At 49.7% G+C, this 19,254-nt stretch overlaps 1 protein-coding gene across 8 annotated transcripts in view; it reads right to left on the bottom strand.

The window, feature by feature from the left end:
• PAIP2B (poly(A) binding protein interacting protein 2B) overlaps positions 1–19,254 on the bottom strand; it is a 29,796-nt gene that overhangs the window by 4,834 nt on the left and 5,708 nt on the right. For 3 of the 8 annotated variants that reach the window (XM_064511693.1, XM_064511699.1, XM_064511698.1), the window contains exon 2: positions 5,349–5,503. In XM_064511693.1, coding sequence (XP_064367763.1) covers positions 5,349–5,495 — 147 coding nt within the window. In that variant the 5' untranslated portion in view covers positions 5,496–5,503. Of the gene's footprint in view, positions 1–5,348; positions 5,504–6,062; positions 6,199–9,148; positions 9,352–9,571; positions 9,840–16,372; positions 16,513–19,254 lie in introns of those variants that run through there. The other 5 variants (XM_064511696.1, XM_026118517.2, XM_064511695.1 and 2 more) reach the window with 4 other exon arrangements.

The raw sequence follows: 19,254 nt of genomic DNA, 5'->3' as shown, positions 1-19,254 counted from the left end.
GGCAGCTCCCAGCTTGATTTTCATTGTGGGGCGGCACAGAAAGGCAGCTCCCGCTGCCATCTCGACTGCACAGCACCGAGGGAAGGAGACCGACTTGTGCACAGGCTCCATCCGGAGCACCGCGTCGGGGATCGGTTTGCTCGGTCCCCTCCTAAGAGCAACGTTAGGTGCTTCCACACATACCGACACAGGGTGGCAGTCAGCTCCTGTCGAGCGCACAGAATTATCCCATCTTTGCTGCAGGAGAGCCCAAGTAAGCGCACAGGACTTGGCTTTGAGTCCCAGAGCAGAGAGCTACTAAGGCATGGGAGCAGAGCAGAGGAAGCGGACAGGGATGGCCAGGAAGGACCCTGACAAACTGAACAGATGAGACAGCTGAGGGGGCTGGCTGATCAGGTCTTGTATTTACCCACGGGCAGGTATGAACCATCAACTGGTCATTTTAACCAGCCAGTCTCATCTTCCCATCCAATTCTCTCTAGCTACTCACACGTTTGAGCAGAATAAGTAAGCCTGCGCACTGGGTCAGCCCACAAGTTGTTGCTGCTGTGAGCCTTACGCTGAACAAGCACTCGTTCACTGGAAGATGAACAGGCCACGTAACAGCCAGAAAATAGTATGATTTTGAGCTGCTGTTTCAGCATTTAAAAACAGAGGTCTAGAAGTGCTCAGTAGGTCATCGACACCAGTTTCTTGGCAGAAGGGCATAGATATTTAGTCCAAAAGGGCTGAGTGAATCCTTACACCACAAATGCTTTAATAAGCTTAAAACCCTTCCATTTAAAGAGAAGAAAACAGAAACTACAGCTGAAACTGGTTTCCTGGAGGAAAAAGATCAGCTCCATAATCCACCACAACACCTAACGCAGCTCCTTAGTACCAAATTCAGTACCACGTCCCCTTCCCTCCCTCAGCACCAGTGTGCTCCTGCCTGTCACACTCACGGAGCAGCCTCCCAAGTGCCCCCAAATGCTCCCTTTTTATCCAAATCCCTCCTGATCTCATGCTTCTGCCATGCGGCCTAGGAGCACTACTCCAGATCAACTGCAGCTGACCGACAATCCTGCAGAGTTGCCTTTTTTCAACATCTTCCAATGCAGCTTCACCTTTCTGTTCAAGGTCTGTAGGGCAGACACCTCTCTGGGCTCGTCAAGCAGTGCTTCCTACCCTCAGCACCCCACGCTCCGACACACGGCTGGAGCAGAGTCAGACACCCCTGCCAGCACCACCGAAAAAGTCCCGACGCTTCTCAGCTCCAACCGATCTCAGTTGCTGGCTTCCCTCCCCGAGCAGGCTGTTTCCAGCAAGTGCAGCAGCGTCCCCGGGCGCAGCGTTGCTCCCTCATTACCTCATCGTTAGCTGGGCTCCAGACCCTCCTTTCTGATCCCTGCAGAGCCACACAGCTTTTCTTGCCGAGCCCTTTCGTAAGGAGCCTGAACAGAGGAGGATTAGTCTCAATGGAGCAAAGCAGCTCAGCCCTCTGCCTCAAACGGGACCTTGGACTTGTGCTAAGCCAGAAGAAGAGAGAAGCATTCACCACATCACAGGAGAAGAGGCCTTTGGCTTTGCAATACTAACACAAACCTTTACAAAGTGCAAACCAGAAATCTATGTTGGAAGCATGGCATAGACCATGCCAAACTCGGCCTAAGCCCAGAGCAAAAACAAGCTTAAAGACTGACCTTGCCTGAAATGCTATAAATTCACTCTTTAGCTTTCCACTTAGAACTGAGGCAAGTTTCCTGAGAGGGTTTTTAAAAGCTCTCTCACTGAGTAACCAAAGTAGTCTGATATCTTGAAGGTCATCTCCAGGCTGAACTACTGGAGAATGTTTCTCCATCAGCCCTCGAAATCAGTTCTGGGTGGGGAAAATCTCCTTTACCACTAGCAAATCATCCCATAATTATCTTCAGCTGGGTTTCCAGTGGCTGTTGTTGAAAGCATATTCTGACACTAGCTCATGAAGAAACAGGATATTACCAAAAAAAAAAAAAGAAAAAAGAGGATTAGCCTTATGTGATCTTACAGCTCCCATATTCCCATGATCTGCAAGAAGCTCAGCAAAAGCATCTCGGATATTTGTCACACTTCATTCGGCAGCTCCATTTGCTGCTGCACGGCCTTCCATGCACATGGTTTGTGCCTGGGGCCACTGACACGACTCCCAGTGCCAGGGAGCCGAAGCGGTCCCCATGCTCGCACCTCCTGGCTGGAGCTGCTCCAGGTCTTTTCACACGGTTGCACGGTATCTCACAGGGAAACACCAGTTCTCCCAAGCCCAGCTTTCCCATCACCAGCGACGTGGCTGCAATCCAGAACAGCCCTCCCTTGCATATTTTATTCTTAGAGCAGCCCACTGGTTTCTCCTACCCGCATCGTTCAGTGTTACTATGCTTCCTGCACATATTCTGCCTGCCCAGGACTGCTGGGTGACCGTCCCAGGATCCTGCACTTTTACGGGACATGGGATGGAGCTAGCTACAGTCAATTTTGTCAGTTTTACATATCACAGAATATTTCAAAGATGAATATTCCCTCTCCGAGTCTCAGAGCTGCTGGCTGTACACTAGCAGGTTCAGACAGCACCTCGTTTTTTCCACACCAGAATCATTTCAGCGTGTGCAGCTGGCCATGAAGGTCACTGCTTGTGCACGCAGCAAGCCAGGGGAGGCAGTGACAGTGCTAGGACCAGACTGGGGGCAGGGAGGGAGAGAGCCTAGACAAACTCACACCTTTATCTAGCTGCTACACTGAGAAAGCATCAGGCCCCTTATTACTACATCATGACAACCTGAACTAGGAGATAAAAGGTTTTATTATTTGCTTGGAGCTTTTCTTTAGCCTCCTGTGACATTTAATACAGCTGTCACCTCCCACTACAGGTTATTCTAGAGATTCTGCAGCAGCAGCCGCCTCATCCAGTGTCAGCACAGTTTCTTCCTACAGCAAGAGCCCAGCACTCCCTTTCCTGCCCTCTGGGATGTGCTGGCTGCATGGGAAAGGGAACCTTGCTAGCATAAATAATGGAGGACTGTGCCAAGAAGCCTGTGGGTTTCTGAAAACACCTGCCTGCTCCACTTCCCCAGTGCTTGAACTAAGGAAACCCTCGAAGAGGAGGTGAGGAAGAAGCGTGACTTTGGAAAGCTGATGAGAAGTGAAAAGACAGCGGGTTTGAGAAAAGATTCAGCTCCAGTACCAGGCTGCCCAAGTCACTGTGGCATATACTTGAAGGTGACAAAGCTAGCACTGCCACCGAAAGGCATGTGCCTGCTGTCCCCGACCACTCGCTCCCATCGCCTGCATCACATCCTCTCTTGTGAGCGCAGGTTAGCTTTGACCCAGAGCAGCTTCCCAAACTAGGCACTGCAGAGCCACAGAAATCATCATCTTGCCAACCTGAGGACACAGGCAGCATGACTGCTGCTTTCAGGAGGAAAGTATTTTTCAATACTGTCTTCAAATGCATGAAAATCCTGCTGCAGGAAAGCTTTCTCTAGCTTGATTGGTATGTCACTAGTAGGAGAACCCCCTGCCACATGGACATCAAAGCCCTTAAAAAAGTAACTTGAACTTCCGTAAAAGCTATTTATTTTACCCAAGCCAGTATTCACGGGGACATGAGGCAACTATGACACGACAGGGCTGGGACAGCTGGTCGAGTTCCTATGGCATTTCTGAAGAGTTGTAACTTCAGAAGCAAAAGCTGGCAGACTAGGAAAATGCAGGTGAGTATCTCAACTCCACAATCTGGTTTCTTCTCTTTATCTTATCCTCCAGGCTCCTTGAAGCTCTGTGCCAGGAAACCCCTCAACTGCCAGCTCCATTTTCTTCCCGTCTCCATCTCATTATGCCTGATCATGCTCCCTTTACATTGCCGTCCCTGCTCCTCCACCCCAGAATCTTCCCTCCAGCAACGAGAAGGAGAAAGAATGATTTGCTGGGCCTTCTAATTCCAGCACTTGGCCTTCATCACACTTTTAATCAAGACAGCATTTTACAAACATTAACTAATTAATCTTGCCCATTTCCATCAGCACAGCTGCTTGTGGGGGCTGGCTGCTGCCTAATCACGTCATTAAAAAAACCAAACCCCTTGACTCATAGCCCACTAACAATTGCTAACATAATTTGGTGTGGCAAAACTCAGTTACTGCATACTCACTAGGAGTTACTGTGAGCTGGCAGCTGGAGCTTCCTCCTGTGGGAACAGACTTAAGTATTACCATATGGAGATTTTCTGCTGAGAACACTAATAAAGCTGATGAAATTCTCCTTTGGTGACCAAGGGTGTGGTGGGGGCACGAATCGCAGCCTCCCTGCATCCAACCTACCCTAAGCTAAAGTGTTCCTTCCCTACCAGTCTCCCAGTACCTTGGTGTCTGGAAGTCCAGTGCCTGGCACACACTCGTGGGAATGTTTCAGGAGGGAGAAGCGTTCTGCGTGCTGTCTCCAGGAGCGAGGGTGCAGGATTCCTGCCCGTGACAGCTCAGCCAGCTGAAGCAGCAAGCTCCTTCCCCGCCCCATTCAAGCTGGCTGACTTCTCTCCAGCTCCAGGGATGATTGCAAGGGACTCGCAAGTCCCCAGCAACCTCTCCCCTGCCACCTTGCACGGCCCTGGCATTTGAACAAAAACCTACGCAAGCCCAAAGCAGAAGCATGGAGAAGATGCCATGCTGAAGTTACCTTTGCTCCAGCACACAGTGTCACAGTATTCATGCAACAGCCAGAGCTGTTCAAATAGTATCCTGATTTACCAGGTGCTCTGGAGAGTTTAGCTGACCGTTATCAATAGATGCAGCATCTAGTGGACAAGTCTCCTACCAAGTGGTCCATAACATGGCTGCTTCAAAGAACATCTGGAGCCATTTCACTTAAACGGAAAGATTTCTACCTGAAAGGGCAGATACTAACTGTACGAACTCATTACTGAGACAGCAACACTATAAATGCTCTGAAATTCTGGGTGCTGATTTTTGTGTTTGTTTTCTCCTTTGAGCTGAGCATGCAGAAAGTGAATGTCTCAGTTATCAGAGCAAGGCGCAAAAAGAAGTAACAGGGCCATCACTGGCCCTCTGAAAGAGATCTGACAGGGCCAAAGGCATCACGAGAATTTTTTTTCCTAACTTTATTCATCACACATCCTTACAGGCAGACCCAACAGAAACAGCATGACTCTGCCCTCTAGCTGAGAGCCACCCCCTCTTCGCAGGGCCAACACCAGCTGCGACTCGCACAACACTTCTGTGGTGCCACACAACACTGTCAAAGGAAACCTTCTCCTCTCCTTTATCCTCTCCTCAATTTTAGCCTCAGAAACATGGGGCTGGCTACCACTCTTCTTCTCCTACCTGTCTGTTGAAGTCTTCTTCATTCTCCATCCACATGTACTCTGCAAAAGGGTTGTTTTCCTTTTCATCGTGGCCGTTCACTACTTGGTCCTCTTTGGATTTGGGGCTGGATGTGGTTGTATTGGCAACGTCGGAACCATTCATCATTACTGACTCTGGGAAGGAAAACGACAGGGTCAGGGAGCAGACAACAGCCGGGAAGTCCCATACCACCACACAACAAGCGTTCTCAAATTCACAGCGAGGACTAACACACCCAGCTGGCAATGCAGCTTACAGACGGCACACTTGCCACTAACCATGTTAATAGATCACAAATCAGTCTTACAACTTAAGCAGCCCAGTGCTTCAAGGGCACTTTTTTTGTTTGTTTTTTCCCCCTCAAATAAAGGCAAGGCACTATTCTTTCCTCCTGATCTCTCCTTGAAAGCATGCAGCAACAGAAGCAGTATTGCTTCTGTCCCACAGTGGTGGTCTTCATTTTTTAGGGTTTTGATGTGTCAGGGATAGTCTGAATGTACTTGGTCTTGACTTAGTACAAAGGGATAATCTGAGCAGTGTTTCTCAATGGGGGGCCCACAGCCACGAATGCACACAGATTTCATCTCAAAAGGGTAGTCTGTCAAAAGGGCCGGGTCTCAACAGCTGCCAGATGCTGGGCTACATAATCTTGAGGTCCCTTCCAGGCTTGGGGCTATCAAAGGACTCTCTTACATCCATAAATTGCTTTCCACACCCAGATGCAATGGCAGTGGCAACTCCCAGATGAAGCTAGCGATCACAGGAGTCATTAACAGGGCTTGGAACAGGCACCGTGTCTCCACATCCCCAGTTCATCCGTCTCGTTTGATGTACTAACTGCATTCTTTGGTCTGCAAGTTCGAGACGGGAAAATGGAGTTTAATATTCCCTCCATAATGTTCATTTGCCCAGATAACCTCACTTATAGCGGACATGAACCACACACCTTGAATAAGCTTCAGACTAACCCAAACACTTTAACACTGCAAGGGGAACCCAAAGGTTGCAAATTTAGACATGTGGTTATGAATTCTGCACAGACAACCTGACCTCTTCTCTAAATAGCCAGGAAGCGGGTCAAATGCTTAAGTCTTTTATTACTTATTTAAAATCTGCCACAAAATGCACCAAAAGACCAAAACCTGGCTATCAGTACAGTCAACACACCAGCAACATGGAATAAATCACGCTGTACCCCAAGGTAATGAATTTCTTTGGAAGAATGTATGAGCACCAGTTTGGCTCCCTTTATCTATCCTGCAGTTTATTTTTAGAGTGCATTTCAGAAAAGTTTGTTAATTTGAAACATGAAGACTGCCTTTTTTTAAAGCAGATATTCACAGTTCCAGGAGTGTGGTTTTAAGAAATACAAACCTTATGGAGTTTCTGATAAGCTATGCCAGCTAGCAACTCATCTTTGAAAGGTCAACAGAAGCAGATGGAAGGAAAGATGCGAAGAGAGGTTAATGAGACAAATATTCAATAGAGAAGTACAGACTACGACATGTGGGGAGCAGGAAGCAAACGTGGACTTAAAATCAGTGTGACACCATTGAAAAAAGTCTGAACATCATATAATTACATCCAGGTTTTATGTTCCACTCTTCACTGGTGAAGGCCCTATCCGGAGCTGAGCCGCGTCCAGTTCCAGCATAGCTCTGAAACACATGGACAAACTGGAGAGTGTCCAGAGTGAATAAGAGGGCAGGAAAACATGATTTCTTAGGAAGACTGACAGATCTGGATTTGTTTAGTCTAGAGGAGGTTCTGGGCAGGGGAAGCCTGAGACAACACAGGCCTTACAACAACCTTCAGGTATCAGAAAGGCTTGCAGAAAATTGGTCTTTTGTTCTTTTGTCTTCACGGACATAGAAGGTTTTTGTCTTTTCACAGTAGTAGAAAGTGGTTTTGAGGGGGGTGTGATGGGGACTGGTGGGAGAGCACAGGGGACAAGGGGAACGAATGCCCTTTGTAGGGAGGACTGAAACTTCTCCCCTCCAGAGGTTTCAGGGAACAGTTACTGAGGAGCATCAAGGTTAGTCCCCCTGTGTTTAATCATATTTCAGGAACACAGAGACAAGTTAGATGACCTCTCACAGTCTCTCCAAGCCCTACATGGCTATGAGAAGCAGAAGATGAAGGACCTGCTCCACCTCAGACCCCCAGAGCAATGAGTTTCACCCCAGGAACCTCTGCCCCTGCTTTGAAAGACGGCATCTCTCAGACAGCCCAGAACAACCAGGGCTGCTCAGCTCCACCTCCTGCACTATTCTGGACATCCAAAAGGAGTTTTCCACAACTTAATTAAGCAAGGCGTTCAGCACAAGTGGCAACAAAGACCAACAGCATGAGTGATCCAAACACAGGAGACTGATTTGTGGAGGACAGGTCAGTGGCTGGCTGTTAAACAAGAATCTGACTGTGACCCCACAGTCAGAAAGTCTCTAAATCAGATTTTCCAGATTGGTCATTCCTGACAAGGCAGTTTTTATACTTCCCTCTAAGCATCTGCTACTGATCACTACATGAGGACTGTGCTAAGACAGATCTTTGCCATACTGGACTGGATCACTTGCGTTAAACCCATCTTGGCTTTCACAGCCAAATTAAAAAAGAAAAAAAAATCCTTCTGTTTCAATCTAGATCACAGCTGACATCAGATCTGCATCCTGGCCAAGAGCTCCAACTCACTTAAAAGCAGTGATCCTACATTACTAATTAAATGTAGCCTTTTTTAGGGGTGAAGCATATTTTTCTCATTTCCAGGAGGAATCTGAAGCACAAGCGAGTGTACTAAAGCTGTCTTATGCTACTCACTTCTAAAAGCAATCCCTTTCAACAGCAAAGGTGCTCAGCCCTAGAGCACCGAGACTCCAGGGTCCCAAGGCAGTACAGCGATCACTGGCTGCTCCTGGTCCCTAGGCTGATATGCAGCCTTGGGGACAGGCACTGCACCAGGTCACATTGAAGCAGTCTCCACCATCTTCAGAGAAGCAAGAAGTACTCTGCATTGAATATGAAAACTTAAACGATGCCAAAACTAACATGACGTCTCTCCCTTGTTAAATGAGACTTCTTGACTACAGATGGCTCAAGTCCGGTAAAAGACAGTTGCAAGGCAGACAGAAAAAGGAACAGAGTTGCAAAGCAAGCAAGAAGACGCTGAAGTTTTAGAACAACAGAGTTCTGTCACCTGTTAGAAAGTCTACTAATCCCTCCTTTCCTTGCTGTGAGCAGAGAGGTTTGAACAGGCAGAGCCTCTAGTTCAACTGTGCACACAATTTTTGAGGCGCTCGCAGGGTTTGCTGTTTATATAGCAAGCATCTAAAGTCAATTCCTCTAAGTAAACAGACAGGTAAGGCAGGATCACTCACAAGAACAGCTCTATTGGGTGGAAGCAAAAGTCCTTCCACCTCCCTGTTACATATCAGGCAGCTGCTGTGGAGGGGAGAGCATGGAAAAGGTCAAGCTACCTGTGCTGGTCAGTGCTGGTGGAGGCCAGGACCAGGAGGCTCTGTATTGATCACTGTCAAAAACAGTTTAATTGGAGAAGCAGTACAAGAGGAGAGGGGAAGATTTTTTATGCTTTTTTTAAAAAACAGCTTCTTCTCCCTCCCCAAGCCTCCCGCATCCACAGCGCTTTGTAACCGTCTGGCTGCAACAGGAGACCACGCTCCCTTGGTGCAGGCCCTGACCAGAGCGTTGCAGCTGCTTCTGAACAGCAAGAAAGGGTTTCCCCAAGTGTTTGCCAGACACTCCAGAACAAAACGTTAGCTCACCACTCCTCCGAAGGGCCTGCCTTCTGTGCCATAAATCACTCCAGCGCGGGGCTGGAGAGAAGCAGAGACCCTGCTGAGCGTGCACTCAAGCTGGCAGGAAGAACGAACCGTCTACAGCGCGAGTGTGGAAAAATACTGCGCCCTCGATGAGGTAAACAGTGGAGAGACACCAAAGAGCTCCAAGGCGTAGCAAAAACTTGGATCTGCGGAGAAAAGCAAAACCCGTAGCCAGTAAGAGAGACAGCCGGTTCCTGGCTCCACAGGACTGCGCCCCGCAGAGCGCACAGGCTGTCTCTCCCCTTCACACGCGGCTTTTCCCCTTGCTCTCCTTTCCCCCCTCGCTGTGTGGCAGCCCTCGGGCCTGCCCAAAATGGGACGACGGAGCTGACAGCAAGGTGACAGCCGCTGAGCAAGGTGACCTGCCTGGTGGGGAGGACGGCGTTCCCGTTCTCCGCCCTGCGCGGATGGAAACGCGGATGGAAACGCGGATGGAAACGCGGCTCCTGGCACGGGTAACCTGCGAGCCGAGAGGAGGGAGCGCTCTCGGCAAGGCAGCGGAGGACGGCTTCGTGGCAGCGGCTAGCAGACATTCAGCAGAAAGGAGGTCTCTGTGCAGGATTCAAGAGGTCGCTTCTTCCAAAAGAGACACCCGAGATCCTGCTGGCCACATACGGGCAAAGTGGGCGTGCCTGTTATAAATAACAGTCAGAAGGGGAGGAGGAAAAATCCCCCTTCTCCCACGCGTTCTCCTATCAGACCTCCCAGCAGAGGCAAGCCCCCGGTTCAGCCTGGTCTCCACACAGCATCTTCACAGCGACCATGAAACTTCAGTGCCAAGAGCTCCCAAAGACCGCAGGTCCAAGGCAACCGTTCGGAGAGCATCACTTCTGCTGGCTCCAGGGCCAGAAGGATCAGATAGCTGAAATGAAATATCTCTTGAGCATATCTTGGGCCCGAATTTCCTGCAGAATTTGGGAACCCTCTTCCGATGACAAACGCTGTCAGGCCAAGACTCCTCACTTCATACCACCATATTTATATCCTCAAACCAGAGGTACCAAAATGGCACACTGTCACTTGGTGAACAACGAGACAGCTCTCTGCGGCCACATGAAAAGACAGCTTACGTTTAATTTCCCTTCTAGGTTTATAACACTGCGGTAGAAACACAGCAGGACTTTCATCACGGCTACCATTGGTAGGACAGGTTTTTCAGGAGGCCAGGGAAGAGGCGAAGAAAACAGCTCTCAGCATAAATAGATCTTAACAGTGCAGTAACTATGAACGTTGTCAGCATGTTAAAATCCAGTTCACTCGGGGCAGTTTTTCCACCCCTACTGAATAGAGGCTCCAGTGTCCGAGCCCTCCTGCCCATTTCTGGTTCTAGGGATCAGAAACAAGCCGAAGGGATCCAGGACACTCAACCCCGACAGCCGCTGCTGGGCAGAAGTGTCAGAGGACTGTGCTAAAGCCACCCTCGCTCAGCTTTCAAGTCTCAGCTTCAACAGCTTCCTAATGAGGCAGATCAAGAGCTATCAAGAGACAGGACAGCCTGGAGAGCGGCCAAGCCCTCGGCACGGCTCACGCACACCCTCAGCCCTCCGCACCCGGGCCCCGAAGCGGGCGGTGAGCCGAAACGCCTCGCCACCGAGGCACCGACAGCCCCTCCAGAACAGAGCGGCACCGATCCGCTTGAGCTGGGGCAGCGTAAACATGCGCTCCTTTCACCAAAACTGGAACGCAGGAAGAGTCTGCACCTCAATTTTAATGGTCAATACCCCTTATTTCCTTTGTAATAAATAGCTCAATTTTTTCCTCCCATTCTGATTGGTCTTAAACCCATAATTCAAAATATGCAGAGGTCCAAAGCCCAGGTTTCCCCCTGCTCTGAGTAAGTGCCGAGTCCTCCAGTTTCACCACTGAAGTTTTTTCTACCACGGTTATTATACACATTTTCATACTGAAGTATTCACGAGTCTTTTGTTTAAATTAAGCTGTCGCAAAGCTTCCAGAGTGTGAAATGTTCCAGGCTCCTGGCGCGGGGGTAGAGTCTCCCCTGCTACTGCCTGGCAGGAGCCCGGCCGCTGGTTTCAAAACGGTCCCAAGCGAAAGGGGACTTGAGGGCGACCGCCACGAGCACTCGCCGGTGCTGATACCGAACCCGCGACGTGCCCGCACTCTCCTGTTTCACCTCTGCCGAAAGCGAGACGGGAGTCACACACATGGCATGCTGGCACACAGCAGCTTATTTTCAGCTATGGATATTTCAGAGCAGCCACATCAGGCGGCCTCGTCCAAACCGTCCCGAAACACGGGCACCCACGGCACGGCGGTATTTCATAGCTTTGAGCCGCGGAACCGGGAGTCCCTTCATCCCCCCCGCCGCTGCGGCTCGTGCTCAGGACCACGCGCGCTCCCGGCCCCTGCTCAGCAGCACGCAGCAAGGCTCGGCTCTAGCAGAAGGCAGCACTTTGGGCTTTATTAGGAAACGCAGCGTTCAGTGGCTGCTTGAGCCTTTCAGCCCGGAGACGCTAAGGGAAAGAGGCCGTTGCTCCTCTGCAGGGCCGAGCTGCCATTCGGACTTGTCACTGCTGCACATCCAGCCGAGCTGTCTGCCAGCCAAGTGACTCACTGCAGACTACTCAAGACGTTCACCTGCAAATCTGCTGCTCCGCCACATGGCTGATTTACCCTCTTAGAAAAAAAACGAGCAGAAATCAGATCCATTGGCAACGTTTTGGGTGAAAGCGCTTATTACACAGAACGATACTTTTCAGTATTCCTGGTTTAAATCTCAGTCATCTTGAGCACAAAGAGGTCTCAACTGTTGCCATCACCACAGCAAACAGATGTGCACAGACACCAAATCTCCCCCAATTCACCTGTCCGGCACTGCACGAAGGCCAGCGCACACCTGAGCAGCGGCCCGGAGCCAAGGCAGCGAGCAGACCACGACCGAGGGGAGGGGTGTGCAAACACAGAGCGACGGCATCAAAGCGACCCGTCTGATTTACTGCCTGGGGAGCCAAAACAAGAAGGAAAGAAATGAAGTGTTTTATCTCACATTTTTCACGGCTAGGTCTGAAGGGCTCAAGGTCATGGTTTTCCCTTATCTGCTCATGTTCGGAACAGATCAACAGTCTCTCGCAGGAGCGGGCCAGAAGCACTTATTTTCCTCCGCTGCGTTTTGCGCTTGCCCCTGTGCTTGCACGGCAGCAGAGCTGCAGGGCCCCCTCTCTCTCCGCAGGCTTGCCCGATCCCTCCCCAGCTCGGCTCTTCACCCCGAGCAGACCCCACACTCCCTTCCCTCCCCAGTCGCAGGCACAGCGAGGACAAAGCAGACCATTCACCTTCAGTCCTAGCAGGCAGCGATTCAGAGGCATGCAAACTGCATTTTCAGCCTGGAAGCACACCTTCCAAGATTATATTTTCCAGTCTTTCTAAGCCAGGCTCAATGTATATTTTGGTCCGCATGTTATTTATCCGAGTCGCTGGAGCAGCGCTGTAACCATGAGTCTGTTGACACTCTACCAAATACACACAAAATTTGGGCAATTCTGATAGATCGCTGAGACACTGTGCAGCACATGTACTGCTCTGAGCCATGGGTCTCCATTAAAAAAAAAAAAAAAAAAAAAAGAGTCTTACAATGAAGACCTCTTAAACTTGTTTTCCGTTTTGTCTCATGCTGGAAAAAGAAGTCAATAAAGAAGTAGTCTCGAACCTGGCGCCTGAGATCTCGAAGAAACGTGACTAGAGCACACAAACCACCTCCTGCGAGCTGCAGCCACGCAGAAGCACCGCTCCAAGTCAGAGCACGGTCAATGCAAGGACTGCGCACCGCGGTGGCCTGCAGGGCAGGAAATTAGCCTGGGAGGTCCATGCTAGGCTTTATAAACATTTCCAGGGTTTCGTAACCTTCCAGTACTTGCCTGCGACTGGAAGAGAGGCCTGGCGTGTTAGTTTTCTTTGGGGAAAGGTACTGGACAACACACAAAGGGAAACAGAAATCCTGGTCCCATTTGGTATCTGAGTGCAGGGATTGCACCTCCAATCCTCTTACTGGAGCGGTTCAAAGCACAGAGCCCATAAACCACACGCGGCAGATGAGAGCTTTTGTTTATCATCCTGCAGAGGCATCTGCCAGGCTCCATGCATTAAATATTTCATCTTCCAACGATGAGCACAACGTGTGCAGACTTCAGCCCCGTAACCAGAGAGCCTTTGGAAATCCTGACGTAACCAGCCCTCTAAACAGCGGTGACGTGCTTCCATGTGATACACGCGGCAGAAGTATCTGCGCCCTATCGGCCTAGGACAACATCAAGGCATTTCTACAGTTACTATCACTACTGCTGGAACGCAGCAATGGGTCCACCAGAGACAGCCTGAACCTTTACAATACTGAAAGGTTAAATTTGTCGCGGAACCCAATCCCAGCTGGAATTACTAGGCAATCCAGCTGGTTGCTATGTTTGCATCTGAGCAGCTGCTTTCATCCGTGTGTAACTATCCGTTCACAACAGGTTACTTAGGGAGGAAAAAAATCAATGGAAGGATAACACACGCTCCTGCTTCCTTGGACCACCTTTTCTTTTTGAGGCCTTCAGATACTGCTGAGATATAAATATGTCTGTCCTTCCTGCTCCCTGACCTCACTGCGTCTCATCCTGCAGAAACAGAGGAGAACGGCCTCATCCCTGTGTCTCTTGTTGAGATAACCTGGAGGCAGCACGGAGGGGGGAAGAGCTTATCTGGTAACCCAGTGACCTTCAGATCACCACCTCATCTCCAGCTTTGGTCATCAAGTAAGCTAGTTTTGCTTCTCCCTTTTTGTCGGCCCAGGCTGAGTCCCGCTCTTTGGGGTCCGGCATAGGGCCCTAGAGCTGTATAAAACCCTCTGCCTCTCACCCCACCTTCCTCCCCATCCAAAGGACACACTGAAGACGTCCGACAGACCAGGGTTTTCAGGACTCCAGCATGAAGTTCAGCACGTGAGGGAACAACAGCACCTGCAGAGAGACTGATCTGCAACCCAAGATCAAGCAGGCCTTTCACCAGACAACACCAGGCCAGACACACGCTATGCCCACGCAGCTGCTGCTGAAGTCCGGTGAGTGAAAGCTAGCTCAGTCCCAAGTGAACAGGGAGCGACGCTGAAGAGCTGCTGTGCTGTGTTGACAGGACCAAAGCACCGGTGGGAGGGTGAGGAGGATCTCCTGGATGTTGGCGCCACTGTCGTAAACTGGCACTCCAAAGCTGTGAGGCTTAAAACACCCCACTGTTAACGCAGCCCTGGCGGGAGCCTGGCTCAGGGCCTCCAAGAACCACGAGCTCTGAAGCCCTAAGCAGCAAACCAGGTCTGTTAGCTTTGAAATAGTCACTGATACAAATTAAGTAATCTAGACATGGGAGGGCAATCAAAGCACACTCTGTCAGGGCAGGCGACACGGTAAGATGCTAACGCAGTACCACCATCTCGACTCCACCAACATCTGAAGGCGATGAACTTTTTTTGAGGAAGCATCCTGGTTTCCATATGGACGTGTCCTTTAGCTGGCTGTCAGCAGAACCGCAGGCTGACTCGGCCGCATCCAGAAACAAAACGCACCATCAGCAAAATCCACCTGCTAACAGCAGGAGCAGACATGTCGGGGACACGAACGCCATCCAAGTCCTGTCCCATATAAAATATTCTCAGCCACAACCAGTCCTCAGCCAGAGACTACCGATGGTGGGAGAACTGGAGGAATACGCCTTCGGAGAGAGGAACCGGACAGAGGCATCTACCACCTCCCACCAGACACCAGTCCCTGGCACAGCGCAGTTTTGGATTTGTAATCACCTGTTGTTTTGCACCCACAGATTTAAGCACAGTCAGGACTCCAGCATCCAGCACTCTCGTGAGCTTAATGATAAGTGGGAGAGAGATAACGACGAGTGGGAGCAAAAAGATGGTTCCAATTTGCAGACAGAACTAGAGGGCAGAAGAGATGTGAGGAACTTCAAGGACTGTTTCCTGCAAGCAGCAAAAGGACAGCGCTGTGGTCCAGGCACAAGGCTGGCTATTGAACACAGACCTTCACATTCGAGCTCTGCTGCAGAGCTCCCTGCGGGGCCGTGAGCTTTATTTGGTATTCAAAGTAGTGAGTACTGAACTCCATAAAAAATGTAACCTGAACCCAACTGAATCCACTCATGGCCATAGCAAGTGTGCTGGAAAGACCAGAGGAAAGAGAGCAGCGCACAAATATTCCTGCCCAGCACACACGAGAAGACAGGATCAAGCGCTTCTGCGGAGAACGCCCAGCCATATTCATATTTCAGCATTTGGGATCTGAAATCAAGTCAAAGGTGAGCAGCAGGAAGCACAATGCAAGAAAACAACCTGAGCTCTAACAGCTGTCTTACATTTCCCGTTTTAATCGGGCAGTTATGGAAATTAAAAAGCATCTCAACAGGCACTTTTGTATTTAAAGTTCTGTGAGCTGAGATCCAAGCATCACATCTCCCGCTACATTTTTTAGAGCTTATTTCTTTCTTTTATTTTCCTTCCCATTTTCCCTCCCCCTCTTCTTTTTAACCCAAACCACATCTTTTTGTTTGCTTTAAACTTGTGTCTTTGAAACTCTAACAGCCATATTAAACTAAACTTAGGAAAACGAATACAAATGACATGTACCTTGAAAAATCTCATTTGCTTTTAAAGACGTTAGAAATTCTAGTCCAAGACACGATGGCAACACATGAAAGCAATCAAACCCACTGCTGCAGAGCTGGGGCCAGCTCTGGGAACACAAAAGTAGCCAGGTATTTCCCACCTGTCCCCTTTCTCCCACCACGTGACGCTAAAACTTCTGCTCAAACACGTTAAGTGAAGCATTATGCGGTGAAGTATGTGCAGAATTTGAGGGGAGTTCTGCACTCCAACTTAAAGAAAGGAGATAGTTTTCAACCAGCTGTATCTGGATTTTATTGCTGCCTTGGCCACTGTGAGCCTGATCTTGCCTGATTCCCCAGAGAATCACCGCTGCGTGCTTACTCGAGAGCGGTGCCGCCCGTTAATGCTGGATGTTATTCGGCTTGCGGCTGCCAGGGAGCAGGCCTGCTCCTTTTGCCCCCAGCCTCCCCGCACCAGCTCCGAGGTCATCTGATCCCCTCGGCAGCAGAAGACAACTACATCAGCCCCGTCGCAGCTACTGCCCTCCGAACACCTCTTTGTACCTGACAGGGCTACGAAGTCGCCTGCCAACGCGCTTGGGAGCTCCGGTGCGATTCGGCACGCACGGCGCTGGGGCAAACACCACAAACGCAGTCCAGTTCTGCTACGCGAGCGGCATTTTCTGTGCCTCAAAGCACACAGTCTGAGACAAACGACAGACGAGAAGTGGGCTGTAGGGGGGATAAGAAGCAGTATCTAACTCCTCCCACACAGTTTCGTCTCTCTCACTTCAGAATTACAAAGCAGAGCAAGTGCAAGTTATCCTCACCCCTCAAGCCAACTTCACAGCGCTAAGACATGTGCTGGGAGGACAGGGGCTTCCTGGAGCAGCTCAGCAGGCGGTGGGCAGGGACCCCACAGACAAGGCAGGACCGCAGTGGAGTACAAAGGGGGTAGCTGACACGCAGGGAGACAAGGCTGAGAGAGAGAATTATGTGCGAGAGGACAGGAAGCACAAACGAGCAAGGAACAGTCTGCTGCAGAGAAGGAGATAGCAGAGCGATGCGGCTGGAGCAACAGGGAAGGAAGCTGGTCCTAGAAGAAAAATTTGCCAGTGGGGGACCCACATGCAGAGGAAACAGCAGAAAGGTGCTGCTGTGTAGGCACGTGGTGGGGTCGTGCTGGCCAGCGGATTGCCTCCAAAGCCATGCAAGTGCAAAGGGAGCAAGACAAAAGTCAGTCGGTGCTGAGATCAAGCTGCAGTCGGAAGCAGCCTTTCTGGTGGCAACGGGTGCGCACAGGAACGCTTCAAACTGCGAAGACGGAGCAGCCCAAGACACGCAGAGTTATTCATATCTGGATAACACACTCAGATACCACAGGATTCCGCATATGATTATCCACTCTTTCCAGGCGACCCATTAAACCATTTCCTTACCTAATTCAGTAGGATAACGCATGGTAAAACAAACAGCGTTAGTCAAAGCAAGACTGTGAAACTCATGAAAGGCAAATCCCCCCCATGAATCCCACTTCTGGTTTGTTTCTGCCCCCTGTGAAAGCTTCTGTTTCTTGCACTAAGTATGGCATTAGTCACAGTCCTCCCCCTTCACCCCCAAAGAGTTAACAAGTCAGCACTAGACAGCAGAATTGAGTACAGCTGTGCGTTTGGCTCAAGGCAAAGGACATATGGTCCTCTTTACCCTCCACAAACTAGTGTTGGGGAGAGCCAAAACTTTGGTCTAGGCCCTTTCAGCAGAGAATGTCAGGGGTTATGTGATAGAAGAGGCTGGCTGGGCTAGGGTTCCCAGCTCCCAGCTCTATAAATAGCCTTGGGAATTATTGTGTTTGCAGACTAGCTGATCATTTACCAAAAAACCCACCCATAACAACCCAGACTTCAGAAAAATCAACGCTTCTTTCTGCGTACACTTTTACAGCTCCTTCCCTTCATGCCTGCCCTGTGTTCAGTCAGGAGTAAGCCTCGATTTGCAAGGGCTGGCACAAGAGGGAAAGAGGAGAGGTTACTGCTGCATTCCCAATTTTCTGCTGGATAACAGATATCATCCCAGCTGGATAACTCGCTTTGGGTTTAACAATGCTCACATTTCAGCTTGTAAAATGTTTATAAAAAGGAATCCATCATTTTTCCCCTCAATCCGTGCAGGAACTTTTCGCACGAAAAAGCATACTGGAGCACATGAGAACCAGTTTAAAACCCTCAAGTCACATGAAAGCCCCGACTTTCTCCAGGAGTCTGTTCCACACGCAGACTCATGACAGGTCTCGAACCTGAAGGGAGAAGATCAGAGGCCATCTAACTATCCCTCAGTCCGATTCAGAAAAGTCAAGCATACACATTAAGACCACTTTTTTCAAAGCAGCATCACTGATCGTATGCACGTTTGGGGACCAGTTGCTAACAGGCCCGAACATTTTACCCCGTATTCACATAATCTTGACCTTAGCAGAAATCCAGACAGCACACTGACTAATCCATGCTCACGCAGCACTTGGGCAAGGAGGGGAATAGAGGGGTGGAAATTATTGTGGGCCACCCCTCAAACTCTCTGAAGCAGCAACAGGAAAAGGGCAGCTTATTAGCCTCATTTTCTAAGAGATCAAATTCCTCTAATTTCACAAAAAGAGTACAGACAGCAAATTCAGGTAGCAGTTCGTACACGTACTTTTTAGACTCCTTATGAGCAGACCACAAACCTCAGGTCGATCTATCCCAGCCCCCTACGAAGAATCTCTCTCCTTTCTGCAGGTTTCTCTTCCTCACCACCTGCACACACACCTTTCCTAACACAGTCGGCTGTAAAGACTAAATTGTTCTAATCTTTGTTTACAGATAAGGCCTTTGCATCTGACAGTCCCCAGTTACACTTCTTATCTCCCAGCTGTGTAGATTTTTCCAGTACCCTTGTGCTTTGCCAGATGCCCTGCTTTAGGCATTCTCCCATTGGGCTCACACCCAGACGAGTTATCGGTTCTCTGCTTTGAGCTGTGATTCACCGGGGAACCCAGAGTTACTGTGTTTAGTTTTTTCTACTCCACTGCAATGCAGCTCAGGCCCAGCCCACAGTCTATCACCACCCCAAACTCTTTCAAGTATTTTTCCCCAGGCATCTCCTTCCTATTATACTTGCACTTCAGGTTTTATTCCCTACCAGCAATGCTGAAGTGCTGAGCTGGAGAGCTGCTGCAGCCCTTCAGGAGTCACACATCATTCCCTCACTTCCTTCCCCCTCCTTTAATCAGAAAATTTTTAAAGTCTTCCAGGTTAGTCTAGACTTCTAATATTTCTGTGCCAGGTTGGACTTCTAATATTTTCTGTGAGAGATATAATTAATATTCCCTTCTTGCTCTTGCTGTGCTATTGCATGGATGCTGCTGGTCACTGCTCACACCCCTCAGCAGATGTGGAGCCTTGCGTTTTCAT

The sequence above is a fragment of the Dromaius novaehollandiae genome, chromosome 4 (genome assembly GCF_036370855.1).
Source record: "Dromaius novaehollandiae isolate bDroNov1 chromosome 4, bDroNov1.hap1, whole genome shotgun sequence".
Lineage (NCBI taxonomy): Eukaryota > Metazoa > Chordata > Aves > Casuariiformes > Dromaiidae > Dromaius > Dromaius novaehollandiae.
This window is presented reverse-complemented; position numbering and strand designations above follow the sequence as displayed.